Raw genomic sequence first — 25,211 nt, forward strand, 5'->3', positions numbered from 1 at the left:
AAACACATGAAATATATAGAACAGTCAGAGTAGTCATAGCATCACTTGTTACATTTTAAGCATCAGCATATTTTAAAGAGCATGATGTTATGAGACTGACAAAATCTGAGTTTGGTCTGGAAATATTTCAGGTCTTCCTTCAGCATTTTTAATCTATTGTGATGACTAGAAAGACAAGTAAACTGTTATCAAGGGGTTTCCTTCTTTGTTTACATGGCTTGACCAACAATGCGTTATGGATGACGTTTTTCCAGTCATTAGCTGATGCAATTGCTAGAAGTTCCAATGCAAACCGAAATGGAAGCTATCAACCTGCTGATCACAAAAAGGAGTTGGAAGTAAACAGTTATTTCCAGCCCAGCTATCATGTGAGGTAGTCACTGGGCAAGTATGATCTCATTTATGTTATGATGAAAAAAGTCCTGTAGCTGCACTGAAGTAGACAAATTTTAGAATCCAAAAGCAATCGTAAGATACGAACAAAAATAATTTAAAACATACGTAATTCTCCTCATCTTCATTTCCTTCTTTTCCTTCACTTGTATTAGTTGAAAAAAGTAGGGTAAAGGAAAATATATTTCCACTGTTGAAGAAAGGGCTTCTCCAAATCACTCATAGTTATGAAGTTCCTGTTAATAATATTTTGAAGTAATAGGTGACCTCGCTGTGAATTTGTCACGTTTAACAAGAAAAACAGTATTCCAATACCACATAGTCATTCTAATCCATATGTCATGCAACATATTTTATACGTGTTATTCCACAGATACATGACAATAATTTAAAAATATGCAGCTATTTTATCATGTAAAGCTGGCATGATAAGAATTGATTTGAAGAGCTCAGACTTTGGTTAGAATCCAAGAAAAATAATATAGTGATAGCGTATATCCTGTGATCACAGGAATTTTTTTAACCATCTATGTTTTCTTTTTTCTTTCCATATCTTTTGGCTGCTTATACATAAAGTCTTTTAAAATTCTGAAATCTCAGCTCTCTGAGGCTTTCACTTCATCATTCTCAGCTCTCTGAGGCTTTCACTTCATCATGTAGCTGGCATGACATGTCAAACGTTGGTTTGAAAATAAAGTAGAAATTATACTACTTTAGCTTTTATCCAGTGCACAGTGATTCAAGAAAGTTGCGCTGCAGGCTTGGGGTTAAAAATTAATGTGCCGTGTAGATACCTTCGGTAAAAACTGAGAAGAATACACGGGCAAAAAATCTTCATGTTTTATAGCTTTTTGTGCTATTCAAGCATTACCTCCCATTCACCCATGCTGTGACTGAATGCTTCTACGTCTAAATCAAGGACATTCTTATTTCCAGTCAGCTTCATGCTTCCTAGTACCTGCTTATGTGTACTTGCATATGCGAGTAAAATAATCATTTGGTGAGCCTTGTAGACTTTTCTTTGGCTGTACCATGATGATTGCTTTTCTCTTCAGACAACATGGGAAGTAGGAAATTGGCTTCATTGTCAAATGAAAAACGGAAGCATTTAAGGGACATGTCTGTGCTGAATAGATAACAAAAAATCACTCTATTAAATTAGAATGGAAGAATTGCAGTTGGAAAGATCATTTTTTAATTTATTATATAGTTCCATGGAATACTGAGTGTTTTTTTAAAAATATTGAACTAAGGAATAAAATTATTTTATGATTAAAAGAGAACAGTAATGATAATACATACATTTTGATAATTACCCACAGTTTCTCCAATACTGGATTTGTAAGATTTACTGATGGACGTAGGGCTCAACTTGTTCTTAGTTTCTAGTAGTTTATTAAATTATAGATTGATGGGAAATAATCAGATCATTCAGTCTGACTTTCTGTATATCATAGTGTATTAAGTTTAGCTCATTTAACCCTGGTGTTGATCCAAGTAACTTTCATATGGTTGAAGAACATTATTCAGAAGAGCACTTAGTCTTGAATACTTAGAAACTGAGAGTGTGATTATTTTGGTCAGTCCTACTTCCTGTAAAATATTTGTAAGTATTTTTCAACATACTTTTTTGGCTTCCGAGCCTTACTACTATTAGTTGTTATAGGTATATAACTCAGTTTTGGTGCAGATAAGCTGTGTGCAGTTGAGACTCATAACCAGCCTTATTACTGAAGGTGACCATACACTGTGATTAATTCTATATTTCTTTCTTGAGGACATAAAGATTGGTTTTAGACTAACAGTTTTATGATTGTTTCTCCCTATGCATGGTTCTGAGAATAGCACAAACTTCTAATTACTTAGAATACGTTTGTGAATCGGATAAAGTTCAGAGTGGGCCCTTTAGCCTTTAGAATAGTATCTCTAGACTTGATTTATGATGCTTGACTTACTGCTTACTTTCCTGCCATTATATATTTCACACCAAAGAAATGCTTAAGATTTCTTGTAAGCACAAGTCTAAACTAGTGGTTGCTCATGGCAGGAGTGAGAACTGAATGTGTATCCCCTGCATTGTGAAGAAAGGAACTATTTTCAGGCTAGAGTATGCTCTTAAGCTCAGACAAATGGTACAATTTAAGACTCAGTCACATTTTCCGTTACCCTACTGGCTGAATTATGTGGCTTTCTGCTGTATGCGTTTTAATTGGGATGCTTTCTTAAAATGCCTAGCTTGCCCCATGCATGCCATACAGGATGCTTAGTTAAATTGATATGGAATTTCAGGTTCCATTGAAAGGGGTGTATCCGTAAAAGAAAGGCATTGTGCCATTCATTTTTGCAGTCCTATGGATTAGCTGAGATCTGGAAACTAAATAACAAAGTGAAACAGACAAAATAAAAAAAAAAAAAATTGGGCGGGGTGGGGGGAAGTTTCAAAATACGAGGATAGTGGGCTACGTTTACAACAAAGAGCTGCCCATAAAACTTGGAGTAGGAACAGAATTTACTAAAGACAGGCAGCTATTGAGGGCTGTTACAGAAGGAGCAGGGAGAAAAGACAGGTATCTGAAGTAATATTTGAAAAGTCAGAATTGTCTTGATTTATGGTAAATGTAATAAACTGAAAATAGAGGAGTTCGGCAGTCATATCTTTACTGGAAAAAAAGGTGTGAGAAATAATAAGATGATACAGTCTAACAGAGTAAATTGGCTTTGAGATGAACAATAATTTTTCAAGCATGTATTTAGTTCTGAATTAGTTTATGCAGCTAAAAATATGCGTGCAATTCTAGCACTTTTAAAAAAAAAGTCTTTTCTTAGTCTGTATGCAAAGTAGAAAAATATTATAAATACCTCTCCTCCCATATGAGAAAGTTGGTCTTCAGTGTTGCAGTAGAAATTTCTGATCTAGAAAATCCTAGCAGTACTTTCAGAAGGTGTTTGTCTTTTCCTCATTCTTCTGGGATCAGTGAGCTTCATGTTTGATCAGTGTGTTGAGTTTGTGTGGTGAGGTTTTGGTAGGTGTGGTCTGCCAGGATGGCTTCTGTGAACAACTGCCAGAAGCTTCCCCTATGTCTGACAGAGCCAGGGCCAGCCTGCTGCAAGATGGACCTGTCGCTGGTCAAGGCTGAGCCCATCAGCAATGGTGGTAGTACCTCTGGGATGACATATTTAAGAACTGGGAAAAAAACCCCTGTGCAGCACAGCCAGAGAGGAGTGAGACTGTGAGAGCAACAACCCTGCAGACCCCCAGGGCAGTGCAGAAGGAGGGCAGGAGGTGCTCCAGGCACCAGGGCAGAGATTCCCCTGCAGCCCGTGGGGAAGCCCATGGTGAGCCAGGCTGTGCCCCTGCAGCCCATGGAGGTCCATGGTGGAGCAGATATCCACCTGCAGCTTGTGGAAGACCCCACACCAGAGCAGGTGGATGCCTCAAGGAGTCTGTGGCCCTGTGGGAAGCTCAGGCTGGCATAGGTTCCTGGCAGGACCTGTGGCCCCACCGAAAGAGCAGCCCAGGCTGGAGCAGGTTTACTGGGGGGAACCCACGCTGGACCAGTCTGATCCTGAAGGACTGCACCCTGTAGGAAGGACCCACACTGGAGCAGTTTGTGGAGAAACTGTAGCCTGTGGGAAGGACCCCATGCTGGAGTAGGGGAGGAGTGTGAGGAGTCCTCGCCCTGAGGGGGAAGGAGTGGTGGAGACAATGTGTTAAACTGACCACAACCCTCATTCCCTGTTCCTCAGTGCTGTGCAGGGGGAGAAGGTAGAGAGAACTGAAAGTAAAGACCAGGAAGACAGGAGGAGCAAGGGGAAGGTGTTTTAAGATTTAGTTTTTATTTCTCATTACCCTACTCTGATTTGATTGGTAATAAGTTAAACTGATTTCCCCAAGTTTAGTCTGTTTTGCCCATGACAGTAATTGGTTAGTGATCTCTCCCTGTCCTTATCTTGACCCAGAAGTCTTTTGTCTATTTTGTCTCCCCTGTCTGGCTGAGGAAGGGAGTGATAGAGTGGCTTGGTTGGCACCTGGTTTGACCCACAAGTAGTCAAACCTCAGCTACATTATAGGACCTGAGTTTGAGTAAGATTTCTAAAGTAATGCATGTCAAGGAATGTATGTGTTGCCCAACTAGAAGGAAAATACTCCAGTCTGTGGTAATAAAGACACATATACCAAACTTCATAAAAGCTTTCAAAAATAGTTGAAACACAACTGGGATGAATTGTACTAACACTACCTCCTGCCAGCTCTCCCATGGCCAGATCTCCGGCTGATCCTGTTACCGTTTCATCATGCCTTCCATCCTCAACTATAGCAGGGCTAACAGATTGTCTCAAATCTACAGTGTATGAACACTTCAACACCAGCCAGAACAAGTTAAAATGAGTCCCTGGTAGATGCCTAGAGTCCTGCTGGATGCAAAGGATTGACAGAGAAACAATGGCTGAAGTTTTTAGGGACAGTTCAAGTAACCGTTTTTAGTTAAAAAACCCCCACAAACATACCAAATGTGTCCATTTTTTGGCTGGACAAGCCGCTTAAGACCATACATAATCATATTCTCGCTCCCTCACCACCACCACCACCACCACCACCACCACCACCTGCCCTGATTTTTCTTGTTAAAGGAACATTCTGTTATGTCTGCCTCTGTAATACTGCAGGTATAAAAGCATGTAACTTCTATAAAAAAGTCTTAATTGGGACTTCAGTTTTAATGATGTTTTGTGCATATAGAATGAAATACCATAAACCTAAGGCTGGAAGAACAGTTCTGTTTTCTGGGACATGTTTATATTTACAATATGAAAAAGGCTTGTGTCTAAATATCTGTGAAAAATTTGAAGTTTAGAATTTCCAGTAGTAAAATGATTTGTCTAAATCAAAGCATTGTGATCAAGGAAAAGGAATGTAATAACACTTCATAGTTCTTAAGTGTAAAAAGAATAAATGGGGTTTAAGAGGAAGGTTTTCCTAACCTTCAGAGCATCATGAATTTCCAAAGGAAATCTGAGCTCTTAAGTTTGCTTCCTGATTAGAGCCAATACTTTCCACTTTGACCTACAGTGTAGAGACCTGAGAGTATTCATACTCTGGCTTTGTACAGCACACAGACCTTACTTGATGTTACCCTTGTGGCATGAAAACCTGATAGCTATGGCAATGTAAACCAGGAGAAGTTAGTACTCTACTTTTTCTAATACTCCCACACGTCTGTCATTTCCCCGTAAGAAAGTTTATGTTTCTGAATAGGCTGCAGTTTTTAGCAAATCAGAATTTGCTGTGCATTTAAGAGCTCATACCTTATTTAATATTAAATTCTGCTAATGTTTAAAAATTGTATTTGATGTTGTGTTTGATCATCAGCTGTAACTTGGGGAAGAATGATGCTTAGGAAGTAAATGGGAAAAATGATATGATAAAAGTATGCTAAATTTGTGCTTATTTGCATGACAGGTATGCTTGTTATAAAGCTACCATTATGGAATTAGTTTATTTCACAAATTTTCAGGGAAGTAGTATGTTTGCACAGCATCAAAATTTTAAATTCTGCATTACTTCAAATAAAGGATTAGGGATGCTCTAAACCATATAATGATTTCCAAATGCAGGAAATCTGCAGTTAAGGTTAAAACCTACAGTAAGAGAAGGAAATAGAAAGTTAAGTAACTAATTAACCTTGATTCCTCCCGTGAGGGGAACTACAAAGTATCATGTATTTTAAATAAATGCTATCAACGTTTGTGATCCTAAATGAAAATAAACTGATTTTTCAAGACCATACATTTTTATTATTTTCTCTTTTATTTGCAGTGTCATTTACGGGTCAGTTGCAATTTGCATGCTGTTACAAAGGTACAACCAATGCTTTTATAACATTGACTAGAAACAGGTGGAAGGCTACATAGAAAGAGGAGAACGTTCTCTTGTAAAACAGTATGGGAATATAGTTAAAAAGGTAAAGAAAAAGTGCTGATCTTCTATTACTTTAGAACCATAAAATGTGAAGATTGTATCTTCTCAAAAAATTTACCATAACATTATATCAATTGACATATTTATCACTGCTAGTAGACCTGAGAATAATTGAGAAAATTACTGTGTATGTCCACACAGAAATTGTGTTTTGTTACATTGAGTTCATAGCTCTGATATTGTAGGGGAAAAAATATATTTTATTCTTTAATGGTAGATAATGTTTACATTCATGCACTTTTTGTTGAACAAAATAATGCTGAAACTCTTCCCTCCTTGTACATGTTTTGATGTCACTAAGAAAAGGCAAAAACTACTGGTAACATTTACACATATAGGGAAGCTGACAATTTTCTTATTATTTCAATGTAAGCTGTAAATAGATGTTCTAAGCTATATGAAATATATATTTAGATTTTAATGAAACCTTTTTAATAACTGTGAGAATACAACATACTAAAAACCTAAATGAATACAAGGTTTATTAAAAAGTTGGTATCTAATAAAATGAACTGGCAGTTTTTACAAGCAAATTGTATTTCACCCCTTAGGTTTTATATCTAGTACAAGAATACTTGATCAAGCATGCTCGGTACATCTTCTCACTGTAGTAGACATTTATTGTTAGAAGTTTTTAAAGTATTCTTCACTGGTGCATTTTGTGATTTTTCCCTGCCCTTTTCTTCATTCTCCATAAATGTTTTGAGAGTAATGTGTGTAACTCATGTGCTGAGGTACTGGCGGAAGTTTTGGCAACATACCTGGGTCAAGATACTTAGCTTGAAAATGACCCATTTCCCTCTTAGTATGTATGTTTATTTTTTCTCTCCTAGTGCAAGTAAGTAGTATAATAAGACTTCTTAAGATTAAAGTTTCTTTTGTCTTTTGGACAGAAAGGTTTCTTTTTCCTAAAGAGTTACATGTAGTTATGCAGCTTTAAATCAGCCTCAGGTAAGAATACAAGAAGATCAAGTGCTTGATTTTACAGTATTTCTCTTGCCTGTATTCCTGTAACTTTGTTGCCTCACCTGACTCAAGATCTCTGTCTCTGGTATGCTTCTTCCTTATGCCGTTAAATGAGTGGAAGAGCAAACTGTGGTAAGTGGTAATAGCCACTACTTTAAAATAATTAGGTGAAATTCATGCAACTCATGAATTGATGAATCATAAGTGACTGAAAAATGAGCATATCCTGTTGTGTTTAGAGAAAGGAAAAATTAGCAATCTCTGCAGTTCTGAATGCTCCAAACACTAAGAAAGTTACGAAATGGTTTTATATGCAAATCATTAGTACTACAGTTGGAAAGCAGAGATAATTGATTGTTACTGAGGAAAAGCAGTTCACTTGAGTAGCACATTTCAGGTAACTTTCAGTGCTATGAAAGTACATGGTATACAAAATAAACCTCAGTGAACAGTATTGAGGAGCACTCATTGGTTTGGATCTGTCTTCTCTGCATCTTAAGTGTTTGGATAATAAATCAAGACAGTAATATCCTGGCTGTCTCACAGAATAACTGCTTTCATTCCAGATATATTGGCAATAAGTGTTTCGGCGACCATAAGCATCATAGTTTAGAACTATCCAACAAATCAGTAAACTAATCTTAAACACAAATTAAATTGTAGCGACCTGCAGTATTGTTCCTTCACAAGATAAAGGAAGGGTAGACAAGATGTTTACATTCCCATCCTTCCGTCTGCTTATACTCCAGTGTCTCTGGTTATCTATTGCTGTTTTATTCAGTGCAGCTGAGACTAGTTATCTCCCCTGTGATTTCTGAGGTCAGATCTTAAGTTGGACGTGTATTCGAATAACTCCCTCAGATAATTTTTGCAGATACATGGAAAAAAACAGATTGTCAAGAAAAAAATAATCTTGTTCTGTTACAGATGGTAGCAGATGAAACAGGCACAGTGCACTAGGCAGATGTGCTGCCCTCTTAGTATTTTTAAAGAAGTATACAAATTATTGAGGAGTTGCAGGAGAGTTTAATTTGTGACTTTGAAGGTTTTGGTGTTGCTGCTTTGCACAGTTCTTAAATGTAATATAGGTGCTGTCTTGGGAAAAGAGAAGCCATAATTCTTGAAAAACAAGAGCTGCTGGGTTAAACTTTTTTCCTTGAGATGCTGGGTGGAAAGGTAACTTCATAGAAAAATTCCTGTGTCACCTGAGATGTTTCACTCTCTCTTCACTCATCTGGCTGTTCTTTTGAAAACAAAATTATACTGGTAGTTTTAGACAGGCTCTTGAAGCCAGTGAAAGAAATACGGTCTGCATCTGTTCAGTGAGTTTGAAAAGGGTAAGTAAATTATAACGGTGGTTCCATGAAGAATATTGTGTGTTCCTTCTTTTTTTCCCTCACTGCCCACCTCAATCTAATTGCAAGCATGCTTTTGTAAAAGACATAGCTTTAATGTAACAGTGGCCAAATATAATCAATGTGTTCTGATGGAAATAAAACTGGTACTTTGGACAGAAATGTGTTTTCATCTGCAGTCCTGGCCATAGGAGTGCAATTTACTGAGCTGTAATGGCATGCTGCCACTACCGTCTTTGGAAACAGATGACAGTAATTGCAGAACCCCTTTCCAAACATTAGAAAAAATTACCTGCACCTAATGATCAGTTTCCTTCTAAGTTCAGAAGCAGAGGCAAGTAGAAGAGCCTTCTTGGAAGGGAATAGGTGATTTAGGTGAATGAATAATTATAGAAACTGAGAATACCATCAGCTCATGAAAAAGCATTGAGTTCCTGTGTATATCAAAAATCACAGCTTTCCTTTACAGACGTGGTTTTTATCAGGCATGCCATTGCCACCATCAGCAACATCTTTTTTCAGAAGGAGAGCTAGTAGAGGAAGGAAAAATATTAAACTAAGAAGTTTAACTAATAAAACTAAGTTGTGGCCCATTTGTTTTTGGTTTGGTTTTTTTTTTTTTTTTTTTTTTTTTTTTTTTTTGTTTTTTGTTTTTTGTTTTTTTGGTGGAGTTTTTTTTGTGTGTATGTGGGGGGGTTTTGCTTTTGTTTTGGTTTTTTTGTTTGGTTTTTTTTTTTCTTGTTTTTTTTTAGATAGGCCTAAAAGATCCAGATTTCATTTTCCAAACAGTTAAAGTCTGCCATTTCTTTGACAAATGGAGAACACTACAGATAAGCTGGGTATCAGAGATAGTTAACATGATCCAGTTCAACTTGTTCCCCCATACCCAATTGCCCATTTCTATAAAGGAGTCACTCTTGGAGATGATTAAAAACCTAAGGTTTGTATTTTAAGAAACTGTTCAGAGGCAATTCAACATCAAGTGTTTCTATTTGAAGTACCCTTAATTCTAGGAAGCTATGGCAGTTTAGAACTAGGTCAATAAAGCACATTTTTCGCTGTAAAATTCTGGTTCAGTTTGTGCATTGAACCGCTTAAGTTCTTCCCTCCCAAAATATCTATCGATATTGAAGGCTGATCATAATAATAATTAACATAGGTCTGAAAGTTTCATTATAATACATCCATTGCTTAGATGAGTTGTTATTAAAGCTGTGTTTTTTATATGCAGGAGGTATGCCTTTGATGATATAATAAACTAAGGTGTCAGCCAGACCTTTCCCATGTATAAAATTTCCCATGTATGAAATGTCACATTTCTGTGGTATCATACACTGATCTAGATACATGCTAGGTACAGATAGGTATTGCATAGGGAGACATCCCACAGGCAAGGAAGTGATGCTTTTTTTATTATGTTCTTCCCCAGTCTGTAGGAAACATCTGTCATTCACTGATGTTCCTTTTTTTCCATCCGTGCCATTAATAGGGTTTGGGAGGAATGGTTAGCTATACCTTGTGCTTGTAGATAGGTACGATCAGCTGAAGAGGTGGAACAGTACCCAGTGTGTTGAAGCTCAGAGTAACATGAAGATCATGTATTTTTATACCACATTCTGGACCAATATATTTAGATTAATATAACACCACTCTCACTGTTTTCAGTAAAGAAGGTGGCATGAAGTGGTATTGTCCATAGACAAATGGCCAGCCTGTAATCTACTACCTTTTTTATCTTCTGGCAGTCAGTCCTGAAGTTTATAGAAAATCAAAATGAAGTGCCTTAGCATATTTGTGTTCCTGAGCGATGAGTAAGAAATCAGGGAGTCAGTCTTTTTAGCATTTGTAGTACAGAAGGCTCCAAAGGCTGATCTCTTTGTATGATACACCAAGAAATGACAGTTTTGCTGCTCTGGGTGTGTAGAAGCTCAGTTTTGGCAGTCCTTTTAACTACTGCTTTTGTGTTGTGGTCAGGGAGGCTCTTCTGTGTCTCACTACCTGTCCTTCTGCTTTTGTAAGCCTTGTGCCAGTTCGGGAAGAAGGAATGAATTTGACCAAAGGTTGATGTTTAAAGAAATAGATCTATCCCCCCAAGTGATTGTGTGAAAATTAATCAGAGGCAGACTAAGAGAACAGAAAAACATAGCTTTAGAAAAGTGCATACTGTTAAGAAATACTGTGTTCAGGTACTTCATTTATGTCAGGCCATCAGATATGTGTTGTTGATTGTTTAGGAATAGCAGTAATAATTTAATCAAAGTTATCCTCTAATGAAAGTCTTTTCAAATAGATGCTCTGTGAATTTACTTCTATTTTTGATTTAAAGATTATGTTGACTATCTATAGCTCCGAGGGTTTATTTCAGTAACACAGGATTTCTAAGACATAAGGATTCTTTTTCCATATTTCTTTTTCCACAGTTATATAATCGTTCTTGAAAATTAATTAATTTGTTGCCTAGAAATCTCTGTTGGCCAAGTGCACCCAGAGGTTTCTTACTATACTTTCTGCTGATTTCTAGTTGTTTTCATTCTGATGTTCCATGACAAAGCAGACCTCCAACAAGAAGGTTCCAAGTCACTCTACTCTGTGAGTGGATACAGAGAGAGAGTGTGCATGCAGTGTGATCCTGGGAATTGCAGAACTCATTTTCTCCCTGAATTGTTGGCTGCTGTGTGCCTATACTGTACTGTTACCGCAACATCAACTATTCTCTCTTTGTCCTTGTTTACTAATCTGAGTATCAGTGCCACAAGGTATATTCCTTATCCAGGTACAATACCAAATAAGAACTGAGTGCTCTGTATTTATTTTGCAAGAATATTGTTATATTTTCTTTAGAAGCTTTAGAAAATAAGTAAAATGCTTTCAAAAGTCTGTGTGAGAGAAAGGAAATTTATCTAATTGTGCAGTATTCTGAGATCTGAATAAACTAAAGAGAACTTAACTGATCCTGATTCTCCACCCAAGTTCTCCTGCGTACTTTTAGGTCCAACATGATTTCTGTAAAGATGGCATTAAGAGATATCTGATGCTGTAGAAATGTAATGAGCTGTTTCTCTCCTCTTTTGGGCAGTTTTGGTATGAATCATGATGGAATTGGAAATTCCTGTGGGACCAAAGGTCACGAAGCAGCAAAGCTAATGGCAGCTCATATTACAGCAAACACCAACCCTTTCTCTTGGTCAGCCTGCAGTCGGGATTACATCACCAGTTTTTTAGAGTAAGTAATCTCACAAGAAAAATCATGAGTTTACAAAAAATTGACACTTTTCAGGGTAAAGAGTAGAGATACAGTGACCTGTTCTGATAGTTTACATTTTTAAAATGGACAGCAAGTCATGTAAGTTTTTTATTTTGTAGAGCACTTTTTGTATGTATTGGCAAAAGCTTCTTCTGCTTCATTCCCTACCTACAGTTCTCATTTTTAATCTATTCAAAACATTTTGCATTGTTGATGATATCTTACTACTTCATTAATCTGAGGGCAAAGAACAGAGAAGGGTGGAGTTTGTCTATGAATGATGGGAAGTTGTTGATTTGTTTTGTTTTGTTTTGTTTTTTTAAATACGTGCATAACGTGAAGGAATCTAATCAAAGAACAAGGCTGTGGCCCTGATCCTTGCACATTTCATTCTTCAGATTTTTTTCATGCAGTCTTGTGGGTTTTTTATCTATCAATGTTCTTTGGTAGCATTGGTGAGAATATAAAGATTATAGGAGAGGATGGCATAGATCTTTACGTTAATATATTAAAATTGTGCTAACCTACACTTGTGTGGTGATTTTTATCCAGAAGTAGATTGCTACCTGAAATTTTACTTCTGTATGAAAAAATCTAAACAGTCAAAATATGTTAATCTCAAAAATGTGCTCATATCCATGTATACATTGGTGTATGTGATGCATAGTGAAGCCTTTGCATGTGTTTTAAATTGGGAAAGACAAAAACAGTTGAGTTCACAGAGAACAGGTTGATAACAGGATTTTTAAATATAGTGTAACACAGGTTTTATGGGAGCAAATGGCAGCTGCTTGGCAGGTTCAGTGTCGTCAGTGCAATCAGTCTTCTAAGAAATAAAGGTTGTTTAATAATCCGTACACTTACTGTGTTTTAGGAGATGGACTTAAAGCAGTCAAGTGGTCTAACAATGAGACTGCTAAGAACAAAATGATCTTTTCCTGCTCTTTCAGGGATCTAACCTCAGAATAAGGTGCTGTATTTTGAATCTTGCCTAAAGGGAACCACCCAGACCAATAAATTTTCTTTAGGGTGCTTCAAATGTAGCTTCACACGCAGTGTAGAGGATCACTGCATTGCTCTGGAGAGGTGTTTCAGCTCTTCATAGAATAGTCAGTGGGCAGAGACAAATGTTTCATGGTGGTGCTGCTCAAAGGAAAAAAACTTCAGATACTGTGTCAGGTTAATCAGCATTTTGTATCATCTCACTGAATTGTGCACCCACCCAATTTTATGTACGGTAGTGTTTTAAGATGTGTGCCTATAAAGTAAAACAGACTGAATAAGTCGTCCTTACGTATATGTGTGGTACAGGTTTCTCATAATATAAACTGATTTTCTCAGGAGAGATATGTATGTATTCATTTAACACTCCTATTATTTTATTTAAAAAAAATAAATGTACAGGGTAGTTTTGTTTTATCATAACCAATCATTCCTGTTAATTCAACACTGTTCCCATTAGACTTTCTAGTATATCACATGGCCTAGTTTTAACTATGACAAAGAATACGGTTTTCACAACTCTACTGAGAGATTATTTCACAGTTTAGTAGTTCTGAGCGTAAGCTTAAAATTCAGGTATTTTCTTGTAGCATGTGGGGTTTTGTTTCTTACTGTTACAGTTCTGCTATTCTCTGTCTCACTTACTTTACTTTGTTGCTCTCTGAATTCCATTTTGATCCCGTAATTGTCCTGACAGTAAGTTGTCTGTTGATGAAGACACAATTCAACAGAGAGGTAATAAGTAATTTCTTATGGATTTAGAGAAAGAAATATGGTAGCATTCTGTGGCTTGTGCTATGCTGCAAATGTAACAGAGCTGAATATTTGCTCATTATGTTCCCACACAGTTTTAAATTTCAGCTTGAATAAACTTTCTTGTTTCTGTACTTGATATGTATATAGTGATCTTTCAGATTTTTACTGCCAGTTAAAAACATGTTTGGCTTGTGCCTCCTCTATGTTTAATTTTTTATTTTATTATTTACTGTTAGCATCTCCATTATTTTTTCCTGTTTCCTAGATTTGATTCACTGTTAAGTTTCATTTTTAAGTCTGTGGGATGCCATTGAAATTGTAGTTACCTTAGCATAAAGCCAGAATGTTACTCTGGTGAATCTGTCCCCAAAGTAATAATCTCCTCAGTTTTTTTGAGATACTTCTCTATTTGCCAGTATTTGCAACTCTACTCAAATTATCATCTTTGAATTTCGTAAAAAAAAAAAATCATTACTGAAGATACTAAGTGTTGTTTGACCTAGAGTAAATAAATTCTACACATAGCTGCTTCAATAATAATTTATCTTTTATAGTATTTTAGCTGTATTTTTGTAACTTGGAGCGTTGATGTTATTTTTTTCGAAGCCACCTTAGATAAACATTTTATCCAATTATGTTGGAATTATGAATAGATTTTCCAGTTGTATATGATACTGTGTTAAATGTACTGAGATCCAAAGATAACTTCTCTTTCATGTCCTACATTTGCAGTCTATTTTTAAAAGTGTCACATTTCTCAAACATGATCTGTCTATTATAAATACATGCTTCTTGTTTGTGTTTCTACTATACTATGAATGAATTAATAATTTTTTCTCAAAATAGTTGTTTTATTATTTCATAAAGTAGAATGGTCTGTAAATTTGTAAATTTTTTCCCCCAGCTTCTAGTTTTCTCCCAAGCTTTTCATGTCATCTCCTCAATGACAGCAGGAAGCTGTTGATCTAAAGCTCAGGTAGCTGCAAGATGGCTGTCAGAAGCCTAGATTACTTTTTTTTACCCATTCACACCTTTCCTGAGCAGATCCTTTTCTGTTACTTGTAATGATCCATGAGCAAGAAGCAAAGAGAAATAGCAAGTTTCATGTGGTAGTAATTCCTTGACTGCTCCTGTAAGAGAACAGTCTGCATCCAGACAGGAAAAATAATTCAGTTTTTCTCCTAATACTTCTTCAAAACTTAGCAACAAATGAGAAAAATACTGATTTAGAGCTTTAGAGGCAAAGTTTCAAGATATTGTCACCTGTGTCTCCATATAGATTAGATTTTTGCCCCCTTTCTTTCCGTTTTTCCTCATCAATAGGAAAACTGCGGGGACAGGACCCAATAGACTACAAATAAGAAAGACAATGGTTTCCTCTTGTGCTGAATGAATATGGCTAGTTTAGGATTCATTTAGCTGTATTTAACAAGAAGGATGGAACACAATGGGATGAAATGCAGATACTCAAGCAGAAAACCTGAAGCCGTGTGTCGGTATGACAACACCTTTTGATTTATCAGCTTGGATTTGGATGTGAGTTTGAGCAGCGCTGTCGTGGCACCTGGATGATGCAGCTGGAATGAATTCCACTAGAAGCTCATTGTTTTTTCACAGTGTTATACGTACGGTAGATTAATGTGGATGTACTAGTTTATCAGCTTGGGTCACCACCTGCTACAGCAGTTTTTCACTGTGTGCCATTTTGTAATGTAGATACCATGTTGTCCTTTATCATCAGGCAGAAGCATTTTGAAATGGAAGTCATGCTGGTCACAATCAAAAGTAGCGTCATCCTTCTTTTACTCAAGACTTTCTTGAAACTACACCCAGAAACAAATTTTCCAGACTGACACTACTCAGGAATAGCCATTAAGTATCACTTGGAAGGTATCAGTTCGGTCAGGCACTAGTTGGGAAAGCAATTTATTTTGCGAGATGGCCAGATAGAGGATGAATGTGGCTTAGAGGATGGCAATAAGACAAAGTAACGCTATGTATTGGTAATAGATCTATCAAAACTCTCAAGAAGGATGGTCAGCCGACACAGGCTCTGAAATGGCTAAAGGAAATATTTTTTTTTCTGAGGAAAACGTTCCTTCTAACACAGAATAACAGTTGTCTGTCAAGCTTTATGTTAGAGTGGGAGTTTGACTGAATTCAGTTTATCAACTGAATTGCTCATAAGTGCTTTACAATAGCTTTGAATTTCACTAACCTTTTATGGAATTAAAGGCAGTAATACTCACTGAGAATTGAAGGGTTGGGAAACAGTGTCAGAGAACAGAGATTCTTGTCAGAGAAGTGGAAACCCTTGATATCTGTTCATAGAGTAATGAACCAAGCCTAAAAATACTGTTTGTGACTGAAAACCATTTAATATAAATTTAATTCTATGCAGCATGTGTGTGTGTATGTATGTATGTATATTATATATATAACATGCACGTTTCATGAGAGCCAGCATGTATTTACACAGTGTGCCTATAGAGCCGTGCAGATACCTAGATGTAAAGAGGAGAACTCTCTGCTTAGAATTTTTTATTGTTGCTTTTATGTTTTGCAAGAACAAAATCTGATTTCTAGAATCATAGTTCGTTAATCCTGTCAGCAAGAGAAGGTGTTAGAAGAAGCCAGATGGCCAGCTCTGTCTTTCAAAGGCAGGATTGTCTTTTGAAGATGAATGGAGAAGAACCAAGACCCTTTTAAACTATTTGAATAAATAAGATCTATGACAGGAGGTTCTTGGAGAGAGTCTAAGTTTGCCATACAGCAGGGTTTAGGTCTGAGACTACACTTTTCTAACTCTGGAAAGGAGCCAAAACTACGCTGGTCCAAGCAAGCCCATGTAGACAAGATAAATCATCCAATGTTTGGGCCCAGACTTCATCTACCCAAGAATCTTGGACATACAAGTGGATATGCAAGATAAATATAGGATATGTGTCTCATGTGCTTTTTATGGCAGGTTGGCCGTTCCTCTAGTACTCTAGAAACCTAAATTATCTTTAAAATGTACAACCCAAGACTGGTTTTGAAATATAAGGTCACATCAATCATATCAAAATTTCCTATCTCTCTCTACAAATCAATGGAGAAAATTTATATTCAGTATTATCTGTTGACCTACACTTTGAATTACAGTTTGCTTATTTCTTTAAAGTTTACTAGGACTTGGTTTTTACCTATCAGATAATTGAATAAAAAGCATATGCCCGCAATTACTGTAGATTTCTGAAACTTTGAAAGTCTTATGTTTTACTTAAAAGGCTTTTACACTTTCTGTAATCATGAAAATATGTTTTTAAACATTGACTTCGCAAGTATTACTATTTGTCTACCTCTTGGCTTATTTAAATTTGAGGAGATTGTAAAGGGCAGAATCATCAGCAGATTCCCATTAACTTCCCTGTTGTATGTTTGATGAAAGAAATACAGAACAATGAATAAACCTTATATTTTATAGCTTAGTATCTCCCAAACTCTGAAGGCTAGATACCAATAGATTTTGGTAGGTGGATGATTTTGGTAGATGAACCAATATATTTTTCCTTATATGGCTTCTGGATGATTATTTAAACAAATCAAAGAATGCTTTGGAACACAGATCATATTGTGGAGAAAAGTGTACATTAAAGAAATAGCAAATCATATACTATCAAACAAAAGAAAAATTTAATAATACGAAGATTGTGTTCAATATTAGTCTTTGCTATGAAATAGATAATAAGATGTAGAGCCAGCCTTGCATAAAAGATTGATAAGAAGTAGAATTTATCATAGGAGTAAGTGGTAAATCGAATCAGCATCTGAATTTCTCTTGACATTCAAGAGTGTTTTCATTTAATAATCCTGTTCTGGTTCATTTCAGTTTTAAACATACCACTCCAAATCACACTTCCATGACTTATGCCCTGATTCTGCAAATATTTTTGTTATTATCTGTAGACTATTGAGTAATCTGCAGAGTTTATTCATTAATGTCAAGTTAAGCAGCTTTTGTAACCTCTACAGAAATAAATCCTGGTGTTCTCTGGAAACCAGTTTTTACTCAGAAAAAGTATGTAATAAAGAAGAAGTAAGGATTTTTTTAGGAGCCAAATGTTATGTATAGGCATGTAAATTATTTACATTTTTATATGTATGTATATGTGTAAAATGCACTGTGTTTATAGTTAATAAATTTTACTATTTTCCCATATTTTATGAGTAATTTGATAACAGAATTAAATAAAATTGTGTATACTATCCATATATTTATGTATATTATTGTTTAGCTATAACAGATACTTACTAATATTTATAAGAAATTGAATGTATCACTGTTAATCATAGCTTGCATTATAGTCCACATTATTATTATGAATGAGCCAATTCTGTAAAATTCAAAACCTAATTTCGTTGCCAGTGTTCTTGGAATATTTTTTTTAGCCACTGAAGGAGTTGTGTTGTACTGTGCATGTTGCTGAAATGTTTGGGAGTAGAAACCGTAATAGGAGCGTCAACCCTGAAAAGTCTACATCAGTGTTTTTTGCTTTTTCTATTTATTGGCCTTCAGTGCAACAGTGGTGTCTGGACAGAAGTGATGATCCTCAATTTTGCATTATTTTGTCTGTAAAGAATCTTGCACTGAATCCCTGGTTGCTTTTATTTTGATCAGTTATCAGTGGTAGCATGTTGGTGATCTTAAGCTTTCAGAGAATGCTCTAGTGTGTTTGATATGCTTCCAAACAGAAGACTAATTTGCTACCGTGTGATATTATAATACAAAACAATGTTTAAAATATACTGCAGAGTATTTTACAAAGATCAGTTGAGGCACTACACTGCAATACTGAGATGAAATGACATCAAGTTTTGTTACTTTATAATTGGAACCAGTGCCACCATATCCCATAAAACCTTATGAAATGAAACTAAAATTAGGAAATAGAGGAAGTCTAATAGTATCTTGTGGAGTATATAGAATGTAGGGATGAGTTTGAGATCATTTATTTATATTGCAGACACTTAAGATTTATTCACTCCATGTTCAAAAATGTAAATGTTCTGCAGTGACAGTCTGTAGGATTATTGACTTTGTATATGCTTATTATAAAGTAAGGTCACAAAGCATAAAAGTGATTGTGAGTAGAAATTTTCTAAAATTTCAGAATTGAAGGTATTTTGGGCATTCTTTTCCCTCTTGTACCTTTTTTACATCTGGACAGAGCACTTTTTTCGCTTTTGTAGGCCTGATTGATAATAACTATTAGATCTCTGTTTATAAAGTGCTCTGATGCCATTCTTCTTGCACCCTTTCGGTTATTCCCCTAGATTTAGCAGATTTTCTTTCTCAGGTATCTGGGGTTTACTTTGTTGGAGCAAAGAGTAAGGGAGAAGAACAAGGATATAGATTCAAGAGTATTACACCATTCCTGAGTCCAGTAGAAGTTCTCTGAAAAGTTTATGGTCCTTGGCCTGTATTCATCCTTCGTGCAGCTTTGGTGAGACCTTTCATTACCAATGGAAGGTCCGTGGTTTAATTAATGTGGTTTATAACAGATGGTATTTCCTTTCCAAAGTACTTCACACAATACAGTGTCAGGTTCTAACGCTTAAGTTTTTGAAATGTGCTGATTTTGTTCAGCTACTTGAGTGAAATAACAGAACTGAAGCAGAAAGTAAGAAACAATTTTCAGTCTGAGCGATGGTAATGTGATGTATCTATTAAGTGAACAACTGCTTTGTAGTAATTTTCTTGGTTTTCTACTATCGCAACAGTTTTTCATTATGATGAAAATCCTGTCATTAGAGCAGAAGAGGCATATTTCTGTATTTACTATAAGGATTTTGACATATTTCTGCAATTATGACTTGTAGAGTAGGTATAGACTTAACAGGTTTACAGGTTCAGTGAATTTAAAGGTTTAGATCTCATTCTGTAATCTAATGGATGTAGGAGTATGTGTGCCTATGCAGAGAGTCTCCAAAGGTAATGAGGATTTTTTAACGCTGTGCCTTTGGCTGTCTACAAGATCGTAGTTTACAGATCAAACTCTGCACTATTGGAATCATTGAAAATGTTCCCATCACCTGCAGTACGAGCTCAAACTGGTGTCAAATGCTAACATTCCAACTGCTTGGAAGTAAAGTTCCTATCTGCAGTTTGGTCCAGACAATGCAGAAAAATCAGACTGTATTTGTGTTATTTTCATATTGGAATTATTAACATGTACTCCTCATACACACAAAATACAACACTGAAGTATTTCAAAAGAATGTAGGATAGTTTCCCAACTTCTCCTATTAGAAAATATTTATGCTTGCAATAATTAAAGCTGGAATGAAAGGGGAAGTACATTATTTTTTTTATGCCAGGACCACACAGTTGATATTTTAAAGGTAGATTTCAGCTGAGGGTGCATGTATGTGTGTGTGTGTGTGTGTGTGTAGGTAAATCACACTGAATTCATTGGGATTAGTAACTGAATATCATATTTTTTTCTGTATTTACCTGGTATTGCCTTAGTTGCTATTTGCCTTTTTCTGAAATGGTCAGCAGTTGTTTCTTTGGTTTTTTTCAAAGGGTTTATTGTAGTATTTCAAAGAACTGAATGAAATGGGGTTAAAATAAGAACACAAAATGTGAGTTAGAGTAGGCTTTTTTGCTCGTTTTTTTATCTTCACATGAAAAGTATAGAAAATTAGAGATCTCCTAAAAACAGCATAGAACATTCACTTCTGAAATTATGTTCCTTTGGCAAGGTGCATGGAAAAGATTTGGAAAAAAAACCATAAGTGCTGGCAAAATTTGTAGGAATGTCAGAAAAAATTTAAAGTGTTGGCATAAGAATTCTTTAAAAATCCTCACTTATTCACATGTAAAATGAAAGTAAAAAAGCATCTGCCCTCTTTTATGCACACTGCCTAAATAAAACTGAGTAATTATATTTAGCAAAGTACAAAGTTGCGAAGTTTCCTAGACAGAACTCAGCGTGTATTTGGCTTGCTTTGTTATTTATTCCACTACACTGATGTAGTTGAATATGGGCATATTTTGGAAAAAACCCCTGCCAACCACCAAACAAAACAGCGAATATAAGAGAAGAAAATACTGTATGATCTTAGTTCTAATATGAAATTTTAAAGGCAAAATATTAACACAATAAAAAAGATCTTGGATCCATACAAATGTTTTTATTCACACTAGTATAGGTAAATTTGAAGATCCTGCAGGATTTTTACCACTGTAACTATTTTGTTCACCCGAGTGGAAGAAAAGTGTGCATGTTAATGTCCTAATCCTATAAACATTTAGTTATATTGAAATTTCAATGTGTTTTACTTTTATATAAACGAATTGAGCTGCTCTTATCTGTAAGATTATACTTAGCTGTTTGAAGGATCAGAAGGTCATTAAGAATTGTAAACTGAATTTCTTTATTTGCTTAATGTGTTTATTTTTCATTCTATGACCAAATGTAGCTATTCTTCAGAGAAAACAAATAGGAATCTTAAAACAAAAATGAAAATCAGTCTTGTGTGGCTCAGAAATTATCACACTTTAAAAAAGGATAATTTATGAAATCTATTTCGCAATCTAAAATAACCATTTTGTTAATAATAATGATGAAAAAATATTTTAATCTCTTAATTCCCTCTAATTATTTTTTCTTTTTACTATGGGTGTACCATCTTAGTGTTTGTTTATTGCAATCATATTTGTTTCACACCCAGTGCTATTAAAAGTAAGAACTAGATACATGATATCGTTACTGTGATTTACAGTCAGTAGAATTCCTAATTGATTTGGTCCTTTATGTTGAACAGTTCGGGCCGTGGTACTTGCCTTGATAATGAGCCTCCCAAGCGTGACTTTCTTTATCCAGCTGTGGCCCCAGGTCAGGTGTATGATGCTGATGAACAGTGTCGCTTCCAGTATGGAGCAACATCCCGCCAATGTAAATATGGGGTAAGAAGTCTTAATCCTTATGCTGAGTGTTCTGCTTAGTCATGTGTATATATTCCTTTATAACATAAATCTTTAGTTAGATGCAGTAGTGGGTTACAGATTTCCAATAGCATGCCTGGTGCCATCATACATAAGCAAAGGGTAAATTTTAATCCTTATGCTGCATCTTTTGCTTGAGTCATTTGTATGTACTGTACACCAAAATATGTGTGTAACAATGAGCTGGGGAAAGCATTCTTTAATTTTAGGGGAAAAAAAGGAGCCCAGAAACTTGATCCTGCTCCTTGTAAAGTGTACTACACAGTTTTCCCAGATTTCAGTTAAATGAGGTTAGGTTCATGTTGCATTAGTCTTGAAACATGAAATCTTTGTATTGGCTTTTACTTTTGAATTTTTTAAATTACTTTTGTACTTGTATTGATTTGTCAGGTCTTGGGGGGGGGGGATGTTTTTTTGGGGTTTTTTTCTGACATGGAGCATATAGTTTCTTACATTGTTCAGATCTCTTTTTGGAAAGATGGGATGTGGTTAAGGGAACAGAGGAACATGAAGTTAGATAGCTGAATAGAATACTGACTAGCTAGATAGTAACAAACCTTTGGCTGGAAGTACCAGTGTGCAATAGTTGAGGTAAATAAATTTACAGTAGAACTTGCACACTTGGGCCTATATGCAATAAATTTGTAAATATTTACTTAAAATGTTACAGACCAAAGTATGTAGTAAAAGGATATGTTCTGCTGTACTTGTTTTCAAAAAATAAGCTGAGGCTAAATTAAATAAACCTTGAAAACATATCTAGTGGTTTAAAAGTAAAAAGTTTTAATAATATTTTAATTTTTAGGTTATTCCAATAAAACAGTGTAATCATTGAACTTCTATTTACTTCTCTAAAGGCTAGCTACAAAGAAAGTCCATTTTTAATATCCCTGGGGTGATAAATACAGTATTATTCGTGGGATGCCTCTTTGGCAGATTGCATTGTGCAGAGGATTTAAAAGCTGTATGTAGCTGGCTGTGTAGCTCACTGGGTCTTCTACTCCTGATCCCTCATCAAACCTCTTTCAGCCTTTATTGTTCCTCTTAAGTTCTCACTTCCCACTGCTGTTCTTTAAAAGCCTTGTTTCCTGTCACTACCTCTAAGTTATACCTTTTTTTAATTTATTTTTTTCTTAAAAATTCTCACCACATGTACTCTTTTATTTTCAGACTAAGGAAATCTGCAGGTATTTAATTCCATCATTTATAGCACAGCCTTTGGAGATATAATGCATTTTAAATTAAACTGGAAAGTTAATAATGTGCAAAACCTGGCTTTTCCCCATGTATGTTATTTTTTTCAAATACTGTTTAAAACTATGTAATCATTGTTGTGATGATCATGCTGCACGATACACTTCCTTTCTTAAGCTAGTTTCTAAACAACAAACAATTGGAAGTAATGAAGATGTGTAGGTAATCTTGGCTTTCTGCCTACTTTCTTTTTGTTGTAAAGTTTTTGTTGGGATTCCCTTATAGTTACAAAGAAGAGGTTGACACTTAATTGAGGCAATAGTTAAAAAGTTACGTCTTTGTGTGACATTACCAGTCCTCTGATGTAGTATGTTGTGTTCCATCAGTGTGCCATCAATGGAAGCATAACTTACTTGTCTCAGACCCGCCCCCCCCCCCCCCCCGTTTTTAATAGATAGATTCAGACTGCATATATTAATATAACAGGTTATTGCAGAAGTTCGGTAATACCCACTTTAAGAAACTGTATGCATTTAAAATAGCATCTGCATTTGAAAGTGTTATCCTCCATGGCCATAATGCTCTGAAAATATTGTCATGATGATTATGATGATACAGTTTTCAAGTGATAATTTTGAAAGGGTAAAAAAAAAGTCTTTGGAAGCTGGTAACGCAAATGGGAAATACCCACACAAGAAAGACCTATTCATATATAATATGGTTTCTAGAACTGAGTAGTGGAACTAGATCTAAATACCAGGAGAAGCCAAGCTGAATACTCCGCTCAGCCTTTCCATTTTCAAAAATAAGCAGTGCTTTGGGTATTCCTATTTGATGTACTGTTCACATGAAGATGCCATTAATAGTTCATTGATCTTACTCTTACAGACACATGTGCAGCTATGGATGGAAAACCAATAAAAATCCCCAATTAACGGTGGATGTAGTTTGTGTACTAACTTTTGTACAGCACTTCTTTTAGCCCTTTTTATTTGAAGTGCATGGTAAAAAAGGGGTAGGGCGGGTTTTCCAACATGTGATTTAGTGACTCGGAAATAAATTCTAAACCAAAGGGAAATCTCAGAGAAAATTGCTTGCCTTTGCCTGTTGCTCATGTTCTTTACTGATTTGTGATGGTGAGACATGACAAGAGAAACAGTCAAACTCTCAAAGGCCAAAAAGTTACAAGTCTTTGGGCTCTGATGGAGCTGTTGGGATTTTTGGTTGAAATGGTTGATGTTTTCAATGTAACTTGGAAAATCTTCAGATTCTTTCTACTTTGGAATTCTGTGTAATATTTTACTAAACGTGTGAAAAATTACCTCTTTCAACCATCTATCTTTAATGTTGATGTGTTTGTTGACTTTTCTACCCTATTTCTTCATCCATTCTCTCTGTATGTGTGTTTTAAACTTTTTGTTTCTTTTGATCATAGATCATGTCCTAATCCTGCAGAGAGTTTTTCACATTTAAGTAACTGAAGCCTTTCTCATCTAGGAACTCAAAGTTAAATACATGGAGAGGTGTTGGAACAATTAAGGTATCAGAACTAAAGTACTAAAGGGGCTGCAAGTTTCTGCCTTTCTGTGTTTACTGTCAAGGAGCCAGTTTGTCCTTAAAAGGAGCTCTTTGGTAGATTTGTTTTGATACTATGTTAAGTACTAGACCTAATTAAACTGTTCAGTCACTTAGGGACAGAACTGTTCCAGCAAAAGTATTGTGGCTATTGGTCAGATTTCCCTGTATTGTTCAGCACAATAAGTAAAGAAGAATTCAAAGAGATGCTTTAGCTCTTTAAGCTGAAAAATTAAAACTACATGTTAGATAGTAAACAGTGATCCTTCTAATGTTACATGTGCATTGTTCTTTATTCTGTACTTTCCACCATTTATGATACAGGGGCAATTTTGGAGAATTTAAGTGAAGAAATAGATACTTTGAATAAAGAATTGAGAGACAATGTCTCAAATTACTTAAAATATTTCATTTTTAAGTTACACTTTCAGATTCAGGAGAATGTTAAATTTATGACTTTGAGTGAGCCAAATTGTAATGGTGGAAATTTCACCATATAATACTGAAACATAACTTTTCCCTGAAGACAACACATGCTTTCAGGTATCTTGTTGGATTCACTACAGTGGGAGATTTTGAGGCTATCAGGAATAACTGGAGCTCGTTCTGGTTCATTTATCTAACTACTAGATATGCTACAACTTCTAGGGTGGTGCAGTGTGAATTCTCTTCTACTGATTGTCAGCTTTGTCTCTGCTCTTTGCTCGGTTCGTATGCCAGTTCCCCTGGTAGTTCAGAACCTTTTTCTTTCCC

At 35.6% G+C, this 25,211-nt stretch overlaps 1 protein-coding gene across 1 annotated transcript in view; it reads left to right on the forward strand.

Annotated features, from left to right (window-relative positions):
• The window catches only part of ADAMTS6 (ADAM metallopeptidase with thrombospondin type 1 motif 6), a 159,598-nt gene that overhangs the window by 63,779 nt on the left and 70,608 nt on the right, over positions 1-25,211 (forward strand). Inside the window, exons 10-11 of the mRNA XM_055791488.1 lie at positions 11,771-11,917; positions 21,509-21,650. Of these exons, the coding sequence (XP_055647463.1) occupies positions 11,771-11,917; positions 21,509-21,650 (289 nt within the window). The remainder of the gene's footprint in view (positions 1-11,770; positions 11,918-21,508; positions 21,651-25,211) is intronic.

The sequence above is a fragment of the Falco peregrinus genome, chromosome Z (genome assembly GCF_023634155.1).
Source record: "Falco peregrinus isolate bFalPer1 chromosome Z, bFalPer1.pri, whole genome shotgun sequence".
NCBI classification, from domain to species: domain Eukaryota; kingdom Metazoa; phylum Chordata; class Aves; order Falconiformes; family Falconidae; genus Falco; species Falco peregrinus.